Source organism: Meleagris gallopavo, chromosome 4, assembly GCF_905368555.1.
Source record: "Meleagris gallopavo chromosome 4, MGAL_WU_HG_1.1, whole genome shotgun sequence".
Taxonomy (NCBI): Eukaryota; Metazoa; Chordata; class Aves; order Galliformes; family Phasianidae; genus Meleagris; species Meleagris gallopavo.
In genome coordinates this window covers 68,322,853-68,348,419 of record NC_139407.1, presented here as the reverse complement: position 1 = coordinate 68,348,419, position 25,567 = coordinate 68,322,853, and the positions used below count along the sequence as shown (strand labels likewise).

The window sequence follows — 25,567 nt, the reverse complement described above, 5'->3', positions numbered from 1 at the left end:
TCATGTGTTGCATCCAGAAAGGGAAATGCAGGCTATGACTCAAGCAGCTAATGCTGAAACCAAATGTTAAATGGTGAGCAACACTCACATTAAATGGAGTTTGCAATCCAGCTAAGCGCACTCGATCGAAGTAACTTGGCTAGAAAAACATATTTTTGCAGCTAAAGCCTTACCTCAAGCAGTAATCACATTAGATTTGCAAATTCCCATCAGCTCCTGGGGCCAATTCAAGATATATTGCTGCGTTACAGCAACCATGCTCCTCTAGCAGGGTCGTGCACAGGAAAGGTCAGGGCAGGTTGTCCTGGATTTCTCCAGTGTGCCTGTGTGCAGCAGAAATAGAGGCACGTTTTGACATGACTGCTTTTCTTTTCCTTAGTGCTGGTAGGTATGGAGTCACAGAATACCCCAATCACAGAATGGCCCGGGTTGGAAGGAACCTCAAGGATCACGAATCTCCAACCCCCCCCACTAAAGGCAGGACTGCAAACCTTCACAGTTAATACTAAACCAGGCTGCACAGGGCCCCATCCAACCTGGTTTTGAACACCTCCAGGGTCGGAAGGGACCCACGAGGACCATCCCCAGTGCCATACAAGACAGCCTAAAATCACAGAGTCACTTTTTCCACCACTTCGACCCCAGTGCTGTTAAGCACCAGTGGCCACTCACACTGCCATCTGAGTCACAGCTCTGTCACCCGTTGGCTTCAGATGGAGATGACTGCCCTGAGAACAAGACAGCTTTTTTAATTAAATGGGTTTTAATTGAAACAAGTGAACCGACAGATGAAATTAAACCGCGGCTGCAGTGACAGACTTCTTAACTAATGCCTTCTAAAGCGGTTACGATTTACATTTTGAAAAGATACAGGAAGCTCATTAAAGCTGGAACAAACAGCTTGGCAGGCCAGGCTGGGGGGGAAGTGGCTGTGCCACCGCAGCCACACTGTTGAAAGATATCCAAAACGATAGCAGCTACTGGAGGTTAATAACACTGCTGTTTGTGTCATGGCTGTCCTCCCCAGGACTGACTTTGTGAAAAAGGTCAATGATTTTATCTCTCATGTTCAGCCACAAAATGCCAGGCACAGAACAGTAACTTCCCTGGTGTTGAGTGAGCTCGGTTGAGTTGCATGGATTTAGCTGTGGGTGATTTCCAGCAGGAAGCACAAGTCTGGAATGTGCCTCTTTTTTGGGAATGCCTCTGTTTCCATGAAACTTCATCTAAGAGCCTTGCTGTACAATTTACAGCCCAGAAGATATGAATAAAACAGTGCAGACAAATAGATAGAAGGACACTCACACAGCTGTAGTCAAACTCCTGAACCAGGAGGTTTAATGCACTAATCAGGGACAGCCCCAGTTACGGGGCAGGACACATAAACCTGCAGACCCCGCATGGCTTCACTGACGTCTTGGTTTTGCTTCAGTACACACCAAGAAATGGTGGAGAATCATTTCTCACCCACACTGCTCATGCAGCTTAACCCAGCGCCCTGCCTGCTGGCCTGAGTCACACCACAAAGGTAAATCCTCCTCTGCAGATACCCAGGAGGAGAGCCTCGGAATTTCAGTCCTACGGATTTTGCTTCACAAATGTGTTGTCTTTAATCCCTTACAAGCACAGCAGTCTCCACCTCCAAACACTTTTGAAGACTCACTCAAGGAAATCTTGAGCCTCACTGGGTTGCTTTTAGATTTCTATTTTTATGGCATTATTTGGCTCAGATCTTCCCCCAGCTTTTAAGGAAAAAGAGGCAATGAGCTGATCTCCAGATCTTACTGCCTGCACCACTCAGGTGCATATCTTTCCCAGACAGCAGCTGGGAATATCTGAATATCTGTCCCAGAAACAGCTGGGATGAGCAGGCACTCAGATCTTCAGAGCAGAAATGAACAGCCATGAAATACATCACCGTCAGGCAAACCTTGTGATGGCTTCAAACCTAGAGCACCTCTTGACATGCCATGGACTCTAAAGCAGGAAGATGAAAATGAATAGGAACTGTCCCATGGTGAGAAACAAGTTCATAGAATAATAGAATGGGTTGAAAAGGACCATAAAGATCATCTAGTTTCAACCCCCCTGCTATGTGCAGGATCACCAACCACCAGACCAGGCTGCCCAGAGCCACATTCAGGGCTGCAGTTCTGCTCTGCAGCAGAGCCCTGACACACTGACCTGTGCACACAAAAAGTTCAGTAACTCCAGCAAAAGAAACAAATGCAAACAGAACGTAATTTTCCTTTAGCTTGTTTTCACGTCTTAATTTTGCAGTTTCATTAACAAGATCTAAGACTGTTTTTTGATTATGGTGTTACTTCTATTTAGATTTTTCTGTTTAAGGTAAATTTAAGGCAGAAGCAAGCTTAGCTCATATTGGAGCTGAGGCTCTTTAGATGCTTGGAGGAGGTGCTGAGCTAACACTTGGTTCACCCCAGGCCCAGTTGGTCACTCCCACATATAAGGTATCAGCTCATTGTATCAATAAAATACATCTGTAGCTCCTTCAATGCACATAGCATTTCTGGCACAATGATCAGAGACCTTCCACCATCTGATCCTGCCATTCTGAGTGCTTCCTGGAAGGTGCTGGCACAAAGGAGTGGATGCAGAAATGCATCCATTCGCTAACACATTTATGGATGAGTGTTTGGAAGAATACCAAAGGTACATATCCAAATGGCAGGCAGCAGGCACAGAAAAGTGTTATTTCACCATGTAAATATATTGTTACACGAAAATTACATCTATACTGTAAATCTGGGCATGCTGAAGCACTGGAAAATAATCATCCATGCAGGAAAACTGTGAGCAAGTTCCCTGGGACAAATTTCGATGCTCGTTTGCTTTTTCCTAGATAATTCCCAGCTACAGAACAGTCCAAGAATACCTCCCAGCAGCCAGCTCACATCCAGTCACCTTCTTCTGGAAAGCAAGACGCTTTCCAAGACCAACAAGGAAGAGGGCATTTTGTGCCAGCTGGCCACAGGGCTCAGGGCACATTTCTTTCCTGACCCAAAAAGCGTCAGCGTCAGGATCAAGCAATGAGGAAATCGCTTGGGTCTGCAGATCTGGGGTTGCTTCATTCCCACTGTAGTGCAGTATTTGCACTGAGTGGGATGAGGTTAACTCGCTAACACCCACAGCTCATCACAGCCTTCACATTGCCCTGCTTGCTAATTCACATAGGTTTTCCTAGCATCTTGGTAGGGAGTCAGCCTCAAAGCCCTTTGAATATGAAAGAAACCAGAGGAATGCTTTGCTTATTAAAGGAACCAGAGGGACTTTCAAAAATCTAAACAAGGAAAAACATAGAAAGGCATCTGAGAGATAGAGCCCCAGGGATGTAACATTGTTCTAAGGAAGACCCAGGTGGCACAAGCAAACCGAGCCGAGCAACTGAGTCACTATTTCATCTCCTGCAGAGCTGAAGCTATTTCTATATGGCATAATGGTGACACCTACAGGAAAAACTCATCTTCTACCTCTGCATCCCACCGAGGCTCAAATGACAGCACATCTTTAACATGACCGTGCTATTAAAGGTTGTAAGGATCAAGTAAGCAAATAAAAGCTGTATCACTTGTACAAACAAGGGCTGGCTGCAGACCAAGGCTGTTAGCTGGCTGATGACAAAAAAGCATCCAGGAGCAACCAGCTCCCTTTACACCAGCCTACTGCTAACAAGCAGCGCAGAAATGACAGCAAGTTAGGCAATCAAACAAACAAACAAAAGTAAAATCACTGCAATAATGCTTCTTTCTGGATACATTTTACTTGCTATTTGCTGGTGTGCGGCTGCAGGACATTTGAGCACACAGACTGCTTTGGGCTGACACACAGAGAATCATAAAATGGCTTGGGTTGGAAGGGACCTCTGGAGGACCACCGGGACCTCCTGTGCAGGGCTCCTTTCCAGCAGCTCAGCTCCCAGTCTGTACTGATGCATCCTGCTATCTTTCCTCCCCAGGTGCAGGACCTCACACCTGCCCTGTCATTGGGATGCTCCACTTGGCAGGACAGCAACATTGATGTCAGAGGGCTGAGCACATGAAGACAGGCTTGTTCAGCCTGGAGAAGTCTGCGGGGTGACCTCATTGCAGCCTTCCAGTATTCAAAAGGGGGTCATAAAAAGGAGGGGAATCAACTTTTGACTCGGGTATCACAGAGTCACAGAATGGCCAGGGTTGGAAGGGACCCCAAGGATCATCAAGCCCCAACCACCCTGCCACATGCAGGGCCGCCAACCTCCTCATTTAATACCAGACCAGGTTGCCCAGGGCCCCATCCAATCTGGCCTTGGATGCCAGAGAAAGCTGGTAGTTTGGGCTCCCTCGTGCCTGGGGAGTCTCCATCCTCCAAGGTCTTTTAATGCAATCAGTCCTTTTTAAGTATGAAAATAATGCTCTGTTCTGGGCAAACAGAAGTCCAGCTCTGGGCTCATTCAGCCCTGGAAAGGACGTGGGTGAGGCTGCAGCTGGGAAAGATGAAGCTAATAAAGCCACCGGGAGCTCCTGGCACCTTCCCTGGCTTGTCCAGCTGCTGTCTGGTCACATGGAAGCAATCTGGGGCCTGAAATATCCCTTTATGCTTTAGGCTGTGATTTGGGGGTGGAGGAGGATGGAGATTTCAGAGCTTCAGCTTGAATTGCTCAACTCAGAGAGCACAGCTGAAGAGTCATGGAATCATTAAGGTTGGAAAGGACTTCCAAGATCATCAAACCCAACCACAGAATCACAGAATCATAGAATGGCCAGAGTTGGAAGGAACCTTGAGGATCATCAAGCTCCAACCCCCCTGCCACATGCAGGGCCACCAACCTCCATATTTAATACCAGACCAGGCTGCCCAGGGCCCCATCCAACCTGGCCTTCAACATCTCCAGGGATGGACGGGGCATCCAAAAAGCCTCTCTGTGCAGCTGTTCCAGCACCTCACCACTCTTTGTAAAGAACTTCCCCCTGACATCCAACCTAAATCTTCCCTCTGTCAATTTAAAACCATTTCCCCTTGTCCTCCTGTTATCTCCCCTTTCACAGAGTTGATTCCCCTCCTGTCTGTAGGCTCCCTTTAGGTACTGAAAGGCTGCAATGAGGTCACCCCGCAGCCTTCTCCTCTCCAGGCTGAACAAGCCCAGCTCCCTCAGCCTGTCTTCATACGGGAGGTGCTCCAGCCCTCTGCTTATCTTTGTGGCTCTCCTCTGGACCCTCTCCAACAGCTCTCTGTCTGATAAAGGGTAGATAGAGATAAGACAAGGGGGGAATGATTTTCAGCTCAAGGAGGGAAGGTTTAGATTGGATATCAGGGGAAAAATTCTTCACGGAGAGTGGTGAGGCGCTGGAACACCCGCCCTGAGAGGCTGTGGGTGCTCCATCCCATTGAGATGTTCAATAACCAGGTCGGATGGAGCCCTAGGCAGCCTGGACGAGTGTCAGATGTAGAGATTGGTGGCCCTGACTGTGGCAGAGGGTTAGAACTTGATGATCCTTGGGGTCGCTTCCAACCCAAGGCACGGTTAGGTTGGATCAGAGCAACGACCAACTCACACAGCCTCACTACCACGCACCCGCCCTCCGCCTGTGGCGCCTCCACCCCGCACGGGGCGGAGCGGAACGTACCAAATGCCGCCCCCCCCCCTTCCACTTCTCCGTCCCCCCTCTCATCGGGCGCTGTGGTTGCGGCGGGGCGGGCCGTGCCGGCGCTCAGGATGGACGCAGTGCTTCTTGCCGTTGTGGCCGTGTTCCTCGCCGTCCTTCTTTTCTTCGCCACCCGTTTCAGCCGCTCGGCTCCGGCAGGTGGGTTGAGGCGGTACGGTCGGGTTCGCAGCCCCGAGCTCTGGTTCTCCTCTCCGCTATGGGCGGGGGGGCATCTCTATGGTAACTGTGTGTGTGTATGGGGGGGGGAGTGAGGCCTCGCCTCGGGCCTTCCCCTGCAATAGGCACGGCTCGCCCGTTCCTCTCCCGGCCATCCCAGTGCTGAGCACGCAGCTCCGTTTGGGGATGGGATGATGCAGCATTTCCACCTCTGCATGGCTGGAGATCCCCTCAGTCCAACCCCCCCGCTTTCCTGCAGCACTTCCCTATAGCAGGGCGCACAGGGAAGCATCCAGGTGGCTGTGGATACTTCCCCACCTCCCCTTCACAGCAAGGAAGCTCTTCCTTATGCTTCTATAGAACTTCCTGGGCTCTGCTTTGTGCCCGCTGCCCCTCGTCCTGATGCTGGGAACCACTGAAAACAGCCTGGCCTCATCTGCTTGACACCCCCTCATTTCATTATCGATAAGCACTGATCAGATCCCTCCCAGCCTTCTCTTCTCCAGGTGAACACCCCCAGGGCTCTGAGCCGTTTCCCATCACAAGATGCTCCAGCTGCCTGTAGTTAGCACTCTGCTGGGCTCTCTTGAGCACTTTTCTGCCTGCCTGGAACTGTGGAGCCCAGCACTGGGGGTTGGTTTTGGCACTGGTTATTTCTCTTTCTGCTGTGGGGAGTAAGGTAGCTTTAATAGTGTTGCTTGTTTCTTCCGTGGGGAGAAAATACCTTTAGTGCAAGCACTGAGTCATAAGAGTCTATACTGATCAATTAAAAGCAGGGTCACCAACCAGCAGACCAGGCTGCCCAGAGCCACATCCAGCCTGGCCCTGAATGCCTGCAGGGATGGGGCATCCACAACCTCCTTGGGCAACCTGTTCCAGTGAATCACCACCCTCTGGGTGAAAAACTTCCTCCTAATATCCAACCTAAACCTCCCCTGTCTTACTTTAAAACCATTCCCCTTTGTCCTATCACTATCCGCTCTTTTAAACAGCTGTTCCCTCTCCTGTTTATATGTTCCCTTCAAGTACTGGAAGGCCACAGTGAGGTCTCCCCAGAGCCTTCTCCTAGCTAAACAAGCCCAGTTTCCTGAACCTTTCTTCATAGGAGAGGTGGTCAGCCCTCTGATCATCTTGATTCCTCGTTGCTTAGAGCTAATCTTCTGGGAAAATTGTGTGATTCCTGCCCCAGAGAAATGAAGCTGCTGGAGATGAATTATTTCTTGAGCTTGACTTGTGTTATAACTTACACAAATCATAAGCTGTGAGGTTGGGGAGGATTTCTCATTCTCTCCCTCTCAAGCCTATAAAATCCTAACTAAATTGAAGCCCAAACTGTTGTTTTAAATTATCTGACTCCTCAGGAAGCTTCCATGCTATTTTTGAGCAGTCTGGTTACAATTAGTTTATATTGAGAATAATGTAATTGTTTTGAAGTTGCTTCTTCAGCGTCATCTCTGTGACACTTCCTAATTGGTCTCTCCTTATTTTAGTGTCTGCTTGAAGAAAATGGACAGCCTGTTTTCTATCAGTAAAAACTCCTCTATGGAATTTCAGTGTGTGGGGATGATTTCATTCTCCTTGCACAACAGAAATTATTTTTCCCAACAACTGAGGTTACAGTGTATTTGGATTTCTGCAAGGTTAAGTCTTCAAGGGGAATTTGTTTTCCTTTGTCTTAGATAAAAAAGGAAGCTGCTGCAGTCCTGCTACTAAATGTATCCTATTGCATGGAAAGAACTTGAAACAAGGGAAACTTGACCTGAGGGACCTCCTTTCTTAGACTGTTTGAGACTTGGGGAATGATGACTCTTTATGCTCTCACTTGCGGAATTACCCTTTAACATCTTCAAAAATAGGCTGCTCATCATTTCAGGGGCCAGTGATCAGGTAACTGCTGTGACTTTGTATTTCCTGAGAAAGGTCACTTCAAGTAGCAAGGTCGTTCCAGCAAGCTCATGCCTGGGCTTGTTCTGCTGAGGGTAGAAAAAAGGCAGCCTTGCTGGGTTTGACACACATCTGGCTTATCTGTTTGGAAACAGGCTCTTGTAGGATAAGCAGCACTGTGCAGAAGTGCTTCTTCAGGAGCACCGAGTAAACTTCCACCTGTTGCATTTTGAGTCACTTTCTCATTGAATTTCACAGGATGGGTTTGCAGGAAGGTGAAGGATGCTGTAAATGCTGAGGAAAGCATAGCTGGTGCTTAAGGGTGCAGCAGGTGGAGCTCTGCTCTCCCTGCTGTCTTGAGGACTGCCTCGAAACTTGCCAGCCCAGGTGTTACACTGATGGACTTGCTTATCTGATAGAACTGAATATAATGTGCTGTCATAGGCAAAAGATTGCTTATCAGGGAAAAATGTATTTGCTCTGAGCAAGTGGAAATTTGCATAGTTTCAGAAAGGAGCAGGTTTCTACTTGGAGGTTGTAAAATTAGGTCCTAGAAAGCTGAGGTGCTGAAAGATTTCACAGTATTCATTGTAGTGATATGACACTTCACATCCAGATTAGGAAAGAGTTCTGTTTTCTGAGCAAAGTCCTGCTCTGTTTCTCTAAGAACTCTGCTAGCCTAAGTGCAGACTCGCAGCAACTGTGTGAAATAATGCAGTACCCTCTGCACTGTGCTGATGTCTCTGAAAATGCAGAGCTCTCAGTGTGGCAGCAAACCTGTCCCCTGAAATGAAGTTTTTGCTCCTTTTGGAAAGCTGAGAGCAGAGATCTTAAAGCTTAGAATAAAAGCTAAACCAAGCTTTGAAGCTGCATCCATTTTCCAGACGTCTCTTTAATTTTTTTGTTTGTATTGCCTGTTAATTGAAGGCTTTATCTAATTAATTTCTTCTGGCCTGCCATTCTGCAAACCGTCAAACAACTCCCGGATCAATTTGTCTGACCTATATAATGTTGGTCATTGAGTTTCACTTGGATGGCTCTGTATCAAGCCTAATTAGTTCTTGTGTGACTAATCTGTGCATGAACTGGCTAGCCTGGGGTGCCGCTCAGTCTGAGACCTCTGCAGCTACAGGAAAATGAACTGAGATATATCCAGATAATCACAGCAGCTGAACCACACCCTGTGCTACAGAAGGGGGTGAGAAACACCAGGGCCTGACCTGATAGAAAATCATGCTTGACCCCAAACCTGACAGTCAATCCGATTCTGAGAATATGAGTAAGGTGGTTTTTAAGTGTATTCTCTGTGCTGTTTGCAACCACCAGTCATACCCCTGCTCAGTCTGTTATTTCCAGAGCAGGGGGGAGTGAAAAGAGAAGGAGAGCACATTAAATTCCTAGATATTGGAAGGAGCAGGTGAGTCCTGAGCTGCACAGACACATCTTTGACCCCTGACAAATTGCAGGTATAGGCACGTTGCACATAGATGAGGTGATTCTTTTCTCCTCCCTCTCATGAAGGATGGATGGATATGCAAGGAATAAACATCACGTTTCCCAGCTGATTTCCAGCTGGATGCTTTTCAAAGCAAAGCTGAGGGCAGTGGGGAAGAAAGAGATGCAGTAAAGTGTATCTTTTTCTGCTAAATTACAACCTATTATGTCTAGGTGTCCTCTATTGCTTGTCTGAATACTTTGGAGATCTGAAAAGATAAGTATTGTCCTACAGCTGCCTCATGGATATGACCATTGTATAGGTCAGGTTTTGGGTTGTTTTTTTTTTACTACTTTCTGAGCCCCATTAAAAGTGATCAGCTTTGAGATACTGCCGTGTCACTCGGAGAGAACTAATCTGAGGAAACAGGATAGCTTCATTCACACGTGCTTCTCTGTGAAGGGTTAAAAATTGTCAGCTTGAAATGAATACGTGGCTCATAAATAGATTCCTCTTTCATAAAATGCAAAGCAGTCTCTGTTTCACAGGACGATAGAAACCAAAACCAAGCCTCAGAATGAATGGACGTTAGAGCTTCACAGGTGATACGCTGTGCAGAACCACCTTTGGAAAATAGTGAGGTAGACACATCGAAGCTTTCAGCTGGAGGGATGCCAAGGTTTGAATTGCAGGGTATCTCAATAATTTATGGAGAGAGATATTGCATCTGTATGAAAAGTCTTTTTGCAGACTAAGAATATTTCTGGCACTTTAGTAACGTTCTCAGTAAGTGAACTGCTATTGTGCAGTACAATGCTTCCCTCTCTGCTGAATAGCCTTCAGAATAAGCATCATCACGCTACAAATAAGCTTGAGCAAGTCCTGAAGCAGTTATCTGATTGCTACAGCCTAAGTGCTGTCATCTATTACAGCTCTGGTTTGGTTCCCAGACAGAAGGAGTGGATGAGAACAGGAGGGTGACAGCAGTGACTCAATTCAAAATGTCACGGTGTGTGTTTGTGCTCAGAGCTTCCTGGGGGTCTGCTAACAGCATTGTTGCAGCAGGCCTGAACTGCAAATAGCTTTGCTGGCCTAATACTTCCCCTGCTCACTCTGAGCTCGGTGCTGCTGCAGCTATGTTGTTATTAGCACTGAAGTTGGCTGCTTTGAAGCTAATTGAGGTATAGTGGGATGAGCTGCAAGCACACCTTTGATCGTCATGTGGATGTAGTCATAATGAATGTTATTTTCTGATGACAGATATGCTAATGGTAGTTTTATTTAGGAAGGCATTGTTTGGATCAGAGGCTGCTAGAGATTTGGCAGAGTGTAGAGAACACTTCATACTCCTGCTGGGACACCACATAATCCAGCAAAGCCCAAAAATGTGTCCTCTGTTTAAATAAATGAGGAGTTCTGTGGTTTTCTGAGACATTTTGAATACTGAGCTGTATGAGGGTCAGAGTGTTTAATACTTTGCAGGATTGAGCAAGTAACAACATACACAAATACAGGCTTCTCTTATCAACAGAATGTGCAGTTATCAACAGAATATGCAAAGCAGCTATCGAGGATAATCTGGGATTATCATCACTGTTCTGGCATTGCTGCTGTAGTTGATAACAGTGGGATCATGGAGATCACGAGGAGAAACTGGGGGGAAGGGGTTCTGAGGAGAACTTCTGAACCAAGCTCACAGTCCATTGCTTCCTCCTGTAACTGTTCCAGTTATATTGCTCCAATCTTAATTAACAGCAAGTATATGCAGAGAGTTTGGCTGTGAGTGACCTTTGAAGATGTAGACAGACTTCTGCTCTCTTTCTATGCAGATTTATTGGCAGACCTGTACTCTGAATCAATGTGGTAAAACAGAGTTGGTTGTATGTATCATGTCATTAGTACTATGCTGCTGGTTGCAAAAACTGACTGGACAACTGTAGCAAGCAAGGATAACAGCTCTCATTGGTTTTATTTCCCTTTTGCAGCTGATGAGGAGCAGCAGCAGCAGCAAGATGTGGCTGCAGCAGTCAGACCTCAGCCCTATGTTGAAGAGCGGGGCGATGGGATGCCGAGGCGCCGGAGGAACCTGGGAAACAGGATGATGGCCCAGAGGAGAGCACAACAGGCAGAGGAATGGGTGGAAGGTAATCACAGAATCACAGAATTGTAGGGGTTGGAAGGGAGCTCTAGAGATCATCGAGACCAACCCCCCTGCCAAAGCAGGTTCCCTACACCAGGTCAATGCTTGCTGCAGTTCAGCTTCCAGGCATTAAACTGGGCCTCAGCAGCAGATGCTGGGGCAAGATTGGCTCCTGAAGAAAAGTGTTCATTTTAATAGATTGGGAACCATATGCAGCTTGACTGTGTTCTGTTTGTCTTTACAACTTCTCTTCTTGCTTCATAGAAGCTGCCTTTTGTATTTCCTCTTAGACGTGCAGGTTAAATTGAGGTAAATAGAATCATCACCTTGCTCTACAGTTTTTACTGTGAATTGGTGGGAAGCATTAATTCCCTAATGTAACCTTTGCAAAATCCAGAGTTTGCTTTCTGAGAAGCCATCTGGTTGGTGATCGGGATCAAGCCCAATTAGCTGAGATCGCTGCTGATTGCAGCATTTTTTTCTGCCTGCTAGCAGATTGTTGGCAATGAGTCCATTGGTCCTGTGCAGGATCTGCAGTTAATAGCTATACTTCTTTAGTGTGGTTATAGGCAAGAAAATGGTGATAAATAACACTTTTCTATACCACGCACATCCCACTCAGTCTTCTGGTGAAACTTCACACATCTCTGTTACTCCACAAAGATGGTATCACCATGATTCTAACTGAATTCCTTTTGCTCTCAGATAGTAGGTTAAATTTTTAAGGTTTCTACTTAAGTATTAATGGAAGTGGACCTTGCTTCACTTGAGTTTGCAGAGAGAATCCAGGTATTGGCTTTGTCCTAGACTAGTGAGAAGTGGTGAGCACTCATCTGAGCGATGCCATAATTAGGGGATAATTGCACTTTCTCTTGGCTTTCTTGTCGTGCAGTTTGTAGGAAGCATTTTCCACTTATGTTGGCAGGTAAACATGCTCTCCAAGTTAATTATGTCCAACAGTTGTGCAAATGGAAAACTGACAGGCCTGAACTCTTCAACTTTGGTTCTTTCTTTCCATGTGATAACATCCTGCAAAGAAAATGAAATCGAAAAAGCTTTTTCCTTAAACTCCAGACATCAAAAGTTTTTATGCCAAAGGCTGAAAGTGAGCTGTCAAAGCAAATGACTTCTCTTATTTTGTTGCTGTGAGGCTGTGTCATTGGGCTTTATAAATAATTCTTTTGCAACCTTCTGTATATCAGATGCAAGTGTTGCAGCTCTTGCATGAAGCTTCCTTTGAAATGACATTTCTTCTATTTTTAATCTTTTTCATATTGAAGCAACTTCTTGCTCTTTCCTTCTGTTTTGTACTTCCACATATTTTTGGTTTGTTTTCCATTCATATGCTGGGATGGCTTTTCCAAGTGCCTGAGCACTGCTATGCAGCAGTAACACAGCCTTTGGAGACTGCATGTAAGCATTAATAGTATAGCTGTGGAAAGAAGCATCTGTCTCTAGTTTCCCCCCAGTTGCTTCTTCCCTTGAAGAAGGATGAATGACATGTTTTGAAACCCACTCTGTGGCCATGTGGCATAATCCTGGAAAATCCTCTAGGATTTGTCTCCTCTGGGCAGAGGCCACGTGCATTTTAGCTGTGTCACTGCTCTCCCTTTAACCTATTGAAATAGCAGGTTGTCCCAACAACCACAGCTCAGTTTTGTGTTACAAAAATGAGTTGACTCGCATGAGAAAAGTGGCCAGAATGCATGCAGAGCTGTGCAGTGCAGGACCAGTTGGGGCACTCATGGCTGAAGAGTAAAGTTATTTGGTGGTGTAGAGAGACATACTGAGAACAAACCAGTCTGGTTTCTTCAGTCTTGACTTGTAAGTGTTCTTGTTGCTTTAGAAGGCTTCTAGATATCTACAGCTGAAGAGGATTTTTTTCACTGCCAGTGTTACTGCCACAGACATAGAAATGGTGTCAGGTGGGAACTGCTGTTACCACTGAAGTACTCTGCCTGCCAGGAGCCAGTTCTGCTGACGTTAAGAAATGGGCTCAAAGCAACCCTTGCAGGCTTTGGAGTTGTGGTTAGCATGAAGGTTTTCTGTTTTCCATCTAACCTGAGTTTCAAGGGTAAAATAGTAGCCCACAATTTGTGCTGCCTGTGCTGAGCTGTCATCTTGTGCCAGTATCGAAATCTCTTACAGAGTAATGGGGGGGAGAAAGGGAGAGGCAAAAACTGTGGCATTAGGATCAGAACCTTGGTAGCCTTTAATTATTCCTTTCTAGTTGTTAGGGTTAGCTTTATTTCCTTGCATGCCCAAGTAGGGAGGAGTCATTTAATACAGACAAGGATAGTAACTGATTGAATATTCAAATCTCCACCTATTGCAAGTGGATCTAAGTCAGACTAATTTCTTCCTATAGCTTGGGTGGGGTAAGGCACCTAAATTACTAAATTACTTGCAGGTTGGTACAGACAGAAAGTAAAGAGGAAAGCAATAAATGCCTTGACTTTCCTACCAGAATTGCAGCCCACGCTGTGTATGTAGGTCCCTTATTCATGGGTTCCATGTGGGCTGCACTGCACCGTGGGGACAGAGCTGCTAGCCAGCTGCCTACGCTGGCTCGGTTTGGCTGAGTAATGATTCTCAGTGGTTAGTGGAATACTCAAAAGAGGTCATCTCCTTTGAGAAAGTCAACATCTATTAATATTTTCTGATGACCAAAGATTGCTGGGGAGATACTTCTCATGAGTTACAAAGTAATTCTCCAAATGACTGAAGCCCCTGAACTGTGTTCCTTCGATGTGACTTAGAAACAAAAGAGTTTGGCTTGTGTTGCACAACTTCAAACTAGTCGTAATGCTGCTGTCTTGCAGCCCACTGCAATGGAGACAGCTGTCATTCAAACCTGTGTGCCTCAAAGTATATCTGTACTGCATGCTTGTGGCACAGTGCATGTGCCTTTCCCAATGGAAAATGAGTCTGGAAGGATAGTTCTATGTTTGTGTGGTTAGCTTGCTCCTGATAGCCCAGTTTGATAGTAGATTTGATTGCCTCTGTTGCATCTTAATTTAAACTAAACCCAAACAGAGGTGGCTTTGTGAGGCTAGCTATGGCAAAGACAACAATTTACTGCAAGGGATGAAGGTGTAGATTTCCAATATTAATAATTGGAGCAGGAGAGGCCAAGCAGTGGAAGGAAAAGGGATGAATTGGAGTCAGGTTGTAGATTATTTGTGGCATGGAGTAATGAGAATAAGTAGTGTTAATTTCAGATCCCATTTGTTTGTTGTCAGAGGACAACGGTGGGGCATCCACAGCCTCTTTAGACAGGTTATTCCTTGCCTTTCTCAGTTGTTAGTCCAATATTCTTTGCCTTTCTCTCAGTAGTACATCTGAGAACAGATATTGGAATATGCATGCAGTGAAAGCTGTGTTAAATGTAAATGACCTCTACACAAATGATGATGATAAAGCCAAGAGCTTTTAATAATCCTGTCGTAGCTTCTAGCTTGTAAGTTAAAATATAAGGTAAAGCTAATGGTTACAACATAAATTAAATCATAGATTCCTCTCTTCTTTTGCTTGGCAAGACATTGGGGGGGTTCGGATTGCATGTTTTCCTCTACAAGTATTAATCACAACTGAGAAACAAAGCACAAAATAAATAATAAAGTCTATGTATGTTTATAATCTGTAGTAATTGCCCATGTTAAAATGCCCATTATTACTTTTTAAATCCAGCATTCAAATCTTACATGAAACAATCTTACATGAAAAGGTCTTGCAAGAATATTTGAGGGGGAGGAATAATACCTAAAATGAATTGCAGTCGTTATCTCCACTTGGTGCATAAATGCTGATGTGATCCCATGGTGTTCTTGTGAAACAGTTGGAAACAGAGCAATATTAATGCACGTAATTGGAATAATTTTAGTGCTTAATCAGTAGGAAAATCTTTTTAGTACAGTTAAATTTTGACTACTAATATCCTAACTAGTGAATCAAAAGTGACTTTTGACTTGCTACTCTTCATATAGAGCCTTAGTGATATCAAAGTATCCTCGTTGTTCTTCCTGCCCTTGAGACAAGTGCAGATGGTGTGTAGAAGAGGTAGGTGTGTGGTTTCTCAGTTATGCCATATGGCTTGGTTCAAGAAAGAGCTTGAGGTTGTTTGACTTTTGCTCAAAGGGGCTCATCTCCTTTGTCTGCTGTCCTTTTTCTGTCCATAGCGGAGGCTGATCTTGTGGCTACAGATTAATAAGCATAATGTCTCATTTGTTTCCTGGTCTGGGTACCTACCAGACTTCAAAAATAATTTAAAAAAAAAAAAAGTCATTATTATGCCACTGCAGTGCTGTGTTGCTCATGAATGCCCACACCTTTCCATATGGTGGACTGATAGCTGGTGTCATACTCAGTCTCAATAGCATGCATATGTCTGGTGTCTTCAGGATTAATGTTGTTTTGCCTGGCACCTTCCCTTCTTTTTCCTACCCTTTTTGTAAGGTGTTGTGTAAATAGTAAATCAAGCAGCAGTGTGAGCAGCCATATCTCCTGCTTGCACTCTTTTGGGGGATGGGAATAAATGAATCTCTGTTGGGTGCTCAGAGCCCTTTCCAGCCTGACCTTGATATTTCACCTTGAAGTTCATTTGCTTCACTTCCAAAACTAAAGAGGAAGCAAGACCTTCTGACATTGATGTCAAAGGTATCCGAAGTCATGATGTGGGATGTTTCAACTTGCTGTTTTTACTTACTCTGTACACTACTGTGCAAATCCCTGTCCTTACAGAGAACATCAGTATACGAATGGTTATTTAGTGGTATTGGAAGATATCTTCAAAAGGAACTGTTTAAATTTCAAGAGGTTCAAACATCTGCATGACCACTAAATGCTGTTTTGCCTCTAAAATACTAAGGGAAAGCTGAGATTCTCTGAAAGCCATATTTGTGTAAACCAGATTGTCACATCACACTTGAAGCACACCAGCAGTTATGGTGCGTGGTACAGTGGACTGTTGTCAGCTACATATGAGTATGTGAAAAGCACTTTCATGTGGCTGAAATTATAGCTTCCAGTAGCTTCTTTCTGTTGAAGAAAACAAAACAATCCGGTTTTGTGCAACATCCTCTCTGCTTTTGGTGCAGCTATTCTTGCACTGTAATAACTGATCGATTCAGCAAACTCTCATCCCAAGTGCTCATCCTCTTGTCAGCGTATTCAGGTTTATTTAGCAGATGTTAATTGCACCCAGGTTGAGTGCATTGTTAACATTTAATGCTCTGCTGAATCACGGGTTGCATCTGCATCACTGTCTCCTGGCTTTTGTTAGATGTAAGTCCATGCACTAGAAGAAGCTTGGAAGGAAGCAGGACTTAAGGGATCGCATCAGATGCTTTAAATTGAAGGAAAGCAGACACTACTGAACATAGGCATGCTTGATGCAGGACTGGAAAAATGCTTTAAAAGCTTCTGCCTGACCTCTGGTTCAGTTATCTTCAATGTAGATGAAATCTGGGAAGCACTCAGAGCTTTGAGTTGAATTGTGTTGGAGGCGGTGTTTTATGTTTGTTGTGTTTTCCCAGAAATAATTTTCTAGGGGATAATACCAGCATTAGAATCATAGAATGGCCTGGGTTGAAAATGACCACAATGATCATCTGGTTCCAACCCCCTGCTATGTGCAGGGTTTCCAACCAGCAGCCCAGGCTGCCCAGAGCCACATCCAGCCTGGCCTTGAATGCCTCCAGGGATGGGGCATCCACAGCCTCCTTGGTTAAACTGGGAGTAGTCACTGCTAATGCTGTGCTGCACACCTATTGCATTTGGACCTCCTCTTGGCCTAGGGTTAAAAATTAATACTTTTTAAGGTTCAGCAAAATTATAGAAGCAACTGTGTGTTGGGGACACTCAGATTAGACAATGTTTCTTTGAGATGGAAGAAGGGGGAACGCTTCTGATTGTATCAGTGATCAGACGCCAGTGTTTCTGAAGCCCAAACTAGCAAGCCTGCTTCATCTTAACTTCCATATCCTGAAAACAGCTAAATTGCTTGAGAGCCACCTACACAGATCTCAATTACATTTGGTTCTGTTGATGTGTCTCAGTGGCTTAACCATAGTACCATACTGTGTATTGAAATTAGTAAAACAAAAGTGTTTCAGAGGTAGGTCTGCATATGAAAGAAGTGTGAGCACTGTTCATCCACATGCTGCTTAAGCAGCAATTTCCTTGGATTCCTTTTAAAGCAATAGAAAGGAATCACTTTCTCTGGAGAGAGTTCTCTATGGGGGAATATCCTGCTGCCAGCCCTGCCAAACTAACTTTAGCAACTGCCACACTACAATCATTTCCAGGTGAGGTTTGATGGAGTGAGCTGATGACCTCTCTTTGAAGGTCTGTGTTAAGATGGAGGACTAATTTTGTTTAGGAAATAAAGTGGCCAAGTACTTGTGAAATATGTGAGGGAGGAGGAAGGAAGGAAATGGCCATCTTTAAAAGCTCTTCTTTCATATTCCACATTTACAGAGATCATCTTTATAAACAACCATTTGTCATACAACAGTGAACTATTTACGTGTGGTTTTGTTGCAATTCAACTCAGGATTTAAATATCAACTACATTTTCACCTCTGAGTTGAGTTTGTTGCCTCTTACTCCTACTTTGTGGAGGTTTTTTTTTGCCTTTTTCCATCTGTCTTGTTTGAAATACATGTGTGTATCCTTTTCATGTGCTGCTGCTTTCCTAGGAAGCAGTCATGTTTCCTGAATGGACTTCTCACATACGATTTACAACTTGTTGTTTGCCCTTTAATACAATCTTGCAGAGGAAGATGATGCTGAGGAGGTGCCAGAACCTCAGGTGACGGGGAAAATTGGAGCAAAAAAGCAGAGGAAATTAGAAGAGAAACAAGCCAGAAAAGCTCAGAGAGAGGTAAGCATTCCTGCCACGTACAAAGCTCAGAGCAAAACCTGAACAGTGATACTCAGCAAAAACTGGTGGTGACAGACACCCAGGAGAATTTTGAGGTACCTGAGGTATGCATGCAGTTCCTGCTTTACACTATGTTGGTTTGTCCTATAGAAAGGATGGCAGGTTAGCAACAAACCTGATTAGTCCTGTATAAATTTACCATCCTTTTCTCACTCGCTCCTTTGAAGCGTTTTATCATTGCTTTCCATAGTCATTCTGTTTAATTAGCTTTTTTTTTTTTTTTTGTGGAAAATGTGAGCAAAGTTGAATGATAAGCATCACTTGGTTGAGCGAGGAATCATTCTGTTTCATTTTAAAACATGCTGATTTTTATTTTCCCATGTAGACAAATAAATTTTTCGGTTAAGTTGCCTTTGCTGAAACATTCAAAACCACAAATCCATTAAAACACAACTTAAGAAACAAAAGATTTCTAAACAATACACAAAATATCTTTATTTTTACTGTTCTGGGACAATCTCCCTTTGCTGAGTTTGGTTAGAAATAGTAGGAATTTGTAGATTTGAAGAGACAAGTACAACATTCTCTTTAAGAGAGAGATCTCCCCATGTTAAAATTCATCTATTTGCTTTTAGAGAATTTTTCTCCTTTTTTTTTTTCCTTTTCTCCCTTTACCTCGGAGTAATTATGATATTCCATAATATCACTCTAATTATAAGGTACATGCACGTGCAAAGCTTGCCTTGTCTGCTTCTCAATAAGCATTTTCAAGTCAGAAGAGTAATTTTTAAACTTAGCACAATGTTAAGCATTCTGAAGGTCTGGAGAGGAGGAGGGGGGGTAGAAGTTGAATCATTATGACTTGTATTAGGTTATTATTTCTGAACATGCATACAGAAAGATAGTAAGGATCATCCCCCTTAGTCTTTACAATATGAAGGTAAAAGATGTATACTGAGAGAGTTTGAAGCCTGTTTTGCATTTCTTTTGCTGGTTGTTTAAAGGGTTTTTTTGTTGTTTGTGTTTAAGGCTGAGGAAGCAGAGCGAGAAGAACGGAGAAAACTTGAGTCAAAGAGAGAGGAGGAAAGGAGGAAAGAAGAGGAGAGAATCCGCCTTGAGGAAGAACGAGAGGTGGGATTGGTTGCATTTATAGATGGAAATTTTGAACCAAGTTTATCTTGGTGCTTTTCTGCAAGTTCTGTGATAGCAAAACTATTTGGTATTCAATGCTATTACATACATCTTTTGTTTGTTTTGTTGCTCCATTTTTATATGAATTACAGTGATACTTGGTGATTTCAACTGCAGGGCTCAGGTTTGTTTCTCCAAGTACTTGGTAGAAGTGAAAGCTCTTGCTCCAAACATCAGCACGTGTCTTAGCAGCAAGGACCAACCCACAATCGAGGCCAGGGCTAAATGAAACCTCTCCTGCAGTGGATCCAGTAGCCTCCTATTCCATAGTGACAGATTGTTTGGTCAGTTTATGTTGACAAACGTAGCTTTTAAAATTGGCCCTTAGTCTGATGGAGTCTATTTCAGTGCACGTTTATGAAGGAGTTGTACTCAACTGCAGGAGAAGTTGGCTTGATGTCTGTTACAAGTTTAGTTCTCAGAACCACAGAATGGCATAGGTTAGAAAGGATCTCTGGAGGTTGCTCAGAACCTTGTCCAGATAAGCTTCCAGTGTCTCTAGGGGTAGCAGATGGCTCAGTCGTGCTGAGCCCCAGTTCCAATAGCTGATCATTTCTCATGTTGCAACTTGTGTCTTTTGCTGACGCTCATTAGGTCTGCCTGCCTGACAGCTGTAACCAGCAGGGCAGAAAGCGAAAGACATTATCAAGCACTTCTGCAACTGTCATGTAAAATTATACTACTTTGTTCTAATTACACAAATTTACATGTGCTTTATAATTAAAGATTTTCAACCTGTAGATATGAAGGTGCACGTTAAGAGTGACCCAGAAAAACAGATTTCTATGCAACTGAAGTGTCTTTGTGAAAAACCTTTCATCAGTGGGGGTGGCAAACTGATTTCAAAGCTGCTTTGTGTGTTCCAGGAGTCAGTGCTACTGGCTAAGAACAGGAGCTTCGTGCTCTTTGGTGCTTGAGTCAGTTGTGTGGTAGCTTTGCAGCGTGCTTTGGGAGGCGAGGAGCAAGGTGTTCTGTGCAATCCTGTGTTGAGTAATTGCAGTCCCAGGGGAGTGGAGCCCCCAGTGTTCAGCATGAATTTTCCATGATGCTTAAATGTGCAAATCTGTGTTTTGTGGTGAGCTGTGTGAGATTTATTTTAATTCGTTGTAAGCACAGATTGTGCAAGCGAGGTGTTCTGCTGATAACATTCTGAAAGAAAAACAGACATTTTTCCCTTCTTCTGTTGAGGGTATGAAGTCTAATTTTGGCTAGTCAGAGCTGTTTCACAACAGCAAAACTGTCAGACCTGGCTTCCTATGGATCTCTATCTAATACTTTCCCCCTGTCCATGCACTTCAATAGCACCAGCTTCTGCCTTGCAGTTTGCTCCCCTTCTAAACATTTCTCATTTCTCTCCCTATACTTCCAGCTCAGAAAGAGGCCAGATGAACTGTGGCTGCCTTTAAAGCACCCACCTGTTGTCTGTCCTGCTGACTGGGGGACTTTTCCACCCTTCAGGTCAAAGCATGAGGGAGAACACAGATGGCATGTTTTCTTCTAGTGGTGTATTCTTTTAATAAGTGTATTGTCTGCACCCAGCTCCTTGACTTTTCAAATACTTCTTTCTTAAGATTTTAGAAATTTAATATCCTTGAAACCCTAAAGACTTGGTTGAAATGAACTAGAACAGTTCAATACTCTAAGGGAGATTAGGAGGGCACCCTGGCTGGATGCTAGCATTGCTTTGGTATCAGTTCCTTTAGACAAGGCTAAGAGAGGAGTTCAGTTCCAGACTGGCAGTCCATAAGACAGGTGGACTGCTAATCACACAGCAGCTGAGCTGGGCCAGCTTGCTCAAAGTGAGCTATAACCCAGGACAAAGTTGTTGTCCTATTGGTTACCTCCAAGTTTGTCCTGGGGCTTAGCAGTACAGCTGGCTAATCAGAATCACCTGGACACAGTTGAAGAGCTGGGTAGCAAATAAGGGTGTAATTCCACCCAGACAGAGATCTCTTCACGAAGAAAGTGCTTATTAACATATTTAACTTTTTCTTAATCATCACCTTCTTTTCAATTTAGAGCTGAATAATTTATTTTGGTTGGATGAGGGAAATCTCATTTGGTTCGATTTTGATCTTCAGTATACCTAATGAAGACGGTACTACAATGATTTCACCTTCATTTTGCAAGGCCAAATGAAAATGAGGAATGTGAATTAAGGCTTTGATTTACCTCAATTTTGTGCCTGGCAGTCCAAAGGACAGCTAGAAGCTCAAATATTACACAGATGCATAAATCTATCTTGCTATTCATATTTGCTTCAGTCATGCCTGAGCAATAGTAAGGGAAATTTCAGTTGCATGTTTTTTTGGTTGTTTTTTTTTTGTTTGTTTGTTTGTTTTCCTTGCTCTCTCTTCCAAGAAGTGCTCCCAGAATTGCACTGACTTCCATGAATGCTGAGACTGGCTCTGTGTCAAGGAGAGCTGCTTTGCAGCTTTTCAACAGCTGAGTCCTATTAAACAGCTCTGGATGATTCCTGCCCTGTTAAATGCTGTCTGAAAGCCCCTCAAATAATGGGGGAAGCCAAACAGAAGAAGATACAAAATTGTGTTGTGGATCCTGTAGAAATCATAGAATCATAGAATGGCCTGGGTTGAAAATGACCACAATGATCATCTGGTTTCAACCCCCTGCTATGTGCAGGGTCACCAACCAGCAGACCAGGCTGCCCAGAGCCACATCCAGCCTGGCCTTGAATGTCTCCAGGGATGAGGCATCCACAACCTCCTTGGGTAACCTGTTCCTGATCTTTGATAAAGTCACTGGGGCTGCAAGCCTTTCACACGCATTCCCTGCAAGTAGTTTGAGACAGGGAGACTAGTGGAAATGATGAATTCTTGAGTCACATGAAAACCCTCTTTCTTCTATAGGCAAAGATAGCTCTCTGCAGTTATTTTTGGGCAGCTCTATACTGTGATGCAGTATAAATGGGAACTCTCCCTTCCAAGGGGGATTGCAGGGGCTAAAATCTTCTGTATTCTTGAGAAAAACACCTCCCTCTTTCTGTCTAAACATATTTGTAAGCACTTATAAATAAAATGTGATTGCCCCTTGGCTCCTGTGTTGCAAACGAAATAATATATATTTTTAAATTCAAGTTTCCTTTCCAGTGTTCAGATGACCTGATTGGCTACACATGTGAGGAAGCTCCTTTATAACTGGCATTTGCTTCGGCTCTGCTTTACCCTGGGGATTTCCCTTTCACTCTTGGAGTTTTTTAGTGGTGAGATGGTTTACCAACCGACACCTTATCAATGAGAGCGAACTTCCTCTGATGTTGCAAAACAGTGCCTTCATCAAAAAGTCTTGCAGGTTGCTAGCCAGAAAGTTTTTTTTGTTGTTTTTTTTTTCACCCTGCACAGGGATTTTTGTATGTTTTAGCTCCTTAGCCTACCTCTGCTGTGCTAAGGAAACTGCATATGGTTTATGGGTTTATGCAGATGCAGGGCTCACAGTGATTCTATCTCTCTTCTATACTAAAATGCAGCGTTGATCAGGGTGTGTTGCCTGCAAATCCACAGTTTGAGCTGCTCTTGAAACATAGTTTGATGTAGTAGAGAAACTACTGATCTTCAACTGAGCGAGCTTTCAGTGGTTGTGAAATAAAAAGCCACAGTGGGAGTGGGGGCTGGCATTTGTTCACTGCTATATTAGAACAAGGTTTGTATTGCTCAAGGACAGCTGTGCCCAAAGTTTCCAAAGTCAGGAAATGTCAATTAGGCTTTCAGCTTTGCATTTCAGTACCTGAGTAAGAATGGTCTGGATCTTTAAAACTTCAGGAGTGGAGGAGTGGCTCACGGTCCCCAGGGTGTTATTGATGTTGTTGTAAACTGAGACCCTAAAGTTTTGGTTATTTGATATTTAACTGTGGAATACATGCTTTCCCAAAAGTTACTTTTAAGAAATTACAGGTTGAAAAGGTTGCAGAAGACTCATCCTGCTCAGATCTTGGTGAGATGAGAACTGGTAGGAAACACTGCGTCTTCCTAATGGTTTTATTTCTATCTGAACAGTGATGGGGAAGGAATGTCTACTCTAATTCATAATAGAATCATAGAATGGCCTGGCTTGAAAAGGCTCATCTAGTTTCAACCCCCCTGCTATGTGCATGGTCGCCAACCACCAGACCAGGCTGCTCAGAGCCACATCCAGCCTAGATTCAGTCTACTCTGTGATATTAGTTATTTGTGAAGTCCCTATTTGGTTCCTGCAGATGCTGTACTATCAGCACAGAAGCTGGATGTGATATCATAGAATGGTTATGAGGAGGATTTCTTTGGTCTGTGAACCTCAAAGTGTTTGGCATAGGAACTGCCATACTTTTCCTGCAAGCTGCAAGCAAGGAATGATTGCAAGCAGGTGGTGGTTGTAAAGAGCCTGGTCTTTGCTCTCCCTTCCTCTTGCAGTGAGATCTCTTCCACTGCACAGTGCAATAAGCTGCCTATAAATGATTTGTTTGTCAGCAGGTCGGTCCTTTATCTGATTTGGAGGAGAGATGGCAGAGCACACAACTAGCAGTTTGCTCTCTGGGAAAGCTGCTTAGGCAAAGCTCTCACAAGAGCTACTTAGTGTATAGGCCAATACCACTCAGTGTCAGTGTCACCTTAAATGGGTTACTGCATGGAAAGCCAGGAACAGTGGCTTGCTGTCTTCTGGCTAAATGGTGCTGTAAGGGTCCTCATCCTTTGTTAAAAATAGTGATGCATGGTAAACCTTCAGAGGCTGTAATCTCACAGTTACTCAGCAGCATCTCAGGGCTCCAGAAGGCTCTGTGGTTCCAAGAGTCAGGGTCTGCTTCCAGCTATGAATCTGAGAGAGTTTTCAGGTCCCTCTGGGTTTGAGCTGATGAAAGACTGGGATTTTGTGCCGTTGACACGATTAATGTTTTTGATGGCGTGGAAATAATCATTGCAATCAAGGTAAGCAATGAGCAGTGGGAAGGTACGTTCATAGGTACGGCCTGGGTTGAAAAGGACCACAATGATCATCTAGTTTCAACCTCCCTGCCATGGGCAAGGTTGCCAACCAGCAGAGCAAGCTGCCCACATCCACATTCCTCAAGCGTGGTATAGAAAGCTGTTAGAAAACAAATCTATGCTGTAACAAACCCCTGGTTTTGGTAAGGTTGAAGTGGGTGAGGAGAGCAGGGGACCTATTGCAGAGTTTAGGGGAAAAAAAAAAAAAGGCAGTTGAAGGTGAACATCAGCAGTTACCAAATTTCCATAGAGCTGGGATTTCCCCACCACCACACCCATTGCTGAAGGGAGGTGGCCCAACTATTCTCTCTCCTCTAAGCAGACGTGCATTACTACTTAACTCCACAGCAGTTAATGTGAAATGAGAATGGGGATAAGCAAAAAAAAAAAAAAAAAAAAAAAAAAAGCCTGACTGATAAAAATACAGGCTTTATAAAAATCGTGTTTGAGCTGTGTGCCCTCTGTGTGACTCGTAGGCAGCGAGTATTGGGCTTTGTTTAATTAGTAGTCCCTGGGGTGCTGAGAGTGTTTCCATGTGTGGGTTATGCATAACCCACAGGCTGTTTTTCATGGGAACCTGGCTACGTCTGACTCTGCATCTTCCATGCAGCTGCTGCATGACTTGGGCATGTGAAAGAGTGCTGGTGTGGTGGTGGAACACCAGCTGAAAATGAGTGTTAACAAACAACGTGACTTCAGCAGGGCTCCCCCCCTGCCCAGCTTCTACTGCTGTTGCTGGTTCCTTTTACTCTGAATCAGTTTGCAGCTTCCCTAAATCCTTCTTTTTCTGTAGCTTAAATTGTGGTTGAATTTAGGTGGGTGAAGCAAGGAGTGGCTGCATTTTATTTTTTTCTTCTGGGTGGTTGATGAAAAAGCATTCTGGAAATGCTTAGCTAAGTGCCCTACTCTTGTATTTCCAGGATCAAGATGAAATTTAATGTACTTCCAAGCGAAGACCAGTTGAACACTTCTGAATGATCTATGGTTGTGTTGTTCTTGGCACCTGTAACACAAGGACAGAAATTATTGCTGAGCTTTTATTAATAATCGTTACGGTGATGAATGACCTAGAAAATGGTCTCATTTTGTCTCAAGTGCTTCCTCAGATCTGCAGGATTTCTTCGTGAGATAATGGTTAAAAACAGTTTTGACTCTTCACATGCAGTAAGATCTTTCCAGCTCTGGTTTTCTCATCCTTGAATGTCACTGTGGAAAGTGCTTCTTCCTTAGGACTTGCTC

General features: G+C 44.1%; 1 protein-coding gene across 1 annotated transcript in view; it reads left to right on the top strand.

Moving 5' to 3' along the window:
• The first annotated feature begins 5,643 nt into the window (after positions 1-5,643).
• DDRGK1 (DDRGK domain containing 1) overlaps positions 5,644-25,567 on the top strand; it is a 29,878-nt gene continuing 9,954 nt past the window's right edge. Inside the window, exons 1-4 of the mRNA XM_031553225.2 lie at positions 5,644-5,801; positions 11,124-11,282; positions 18,055-18,161; positions 19,191-19,292. Of these exons, the coding sequence (XP_031409085.2) occupies positions 5,714-5,801; positions 11,124-11,282; positions 18,055-18,161; positions 19,191-19,292 (456 nt within the window). The 5' untranslated portion in view covers positions 5,644-5,713. The remainder of the gene's footprint in view (positions 5,802-11,123; positions 11,283-18,054; positions 18,162-19,190; positions 19,293-25,567) is intronic.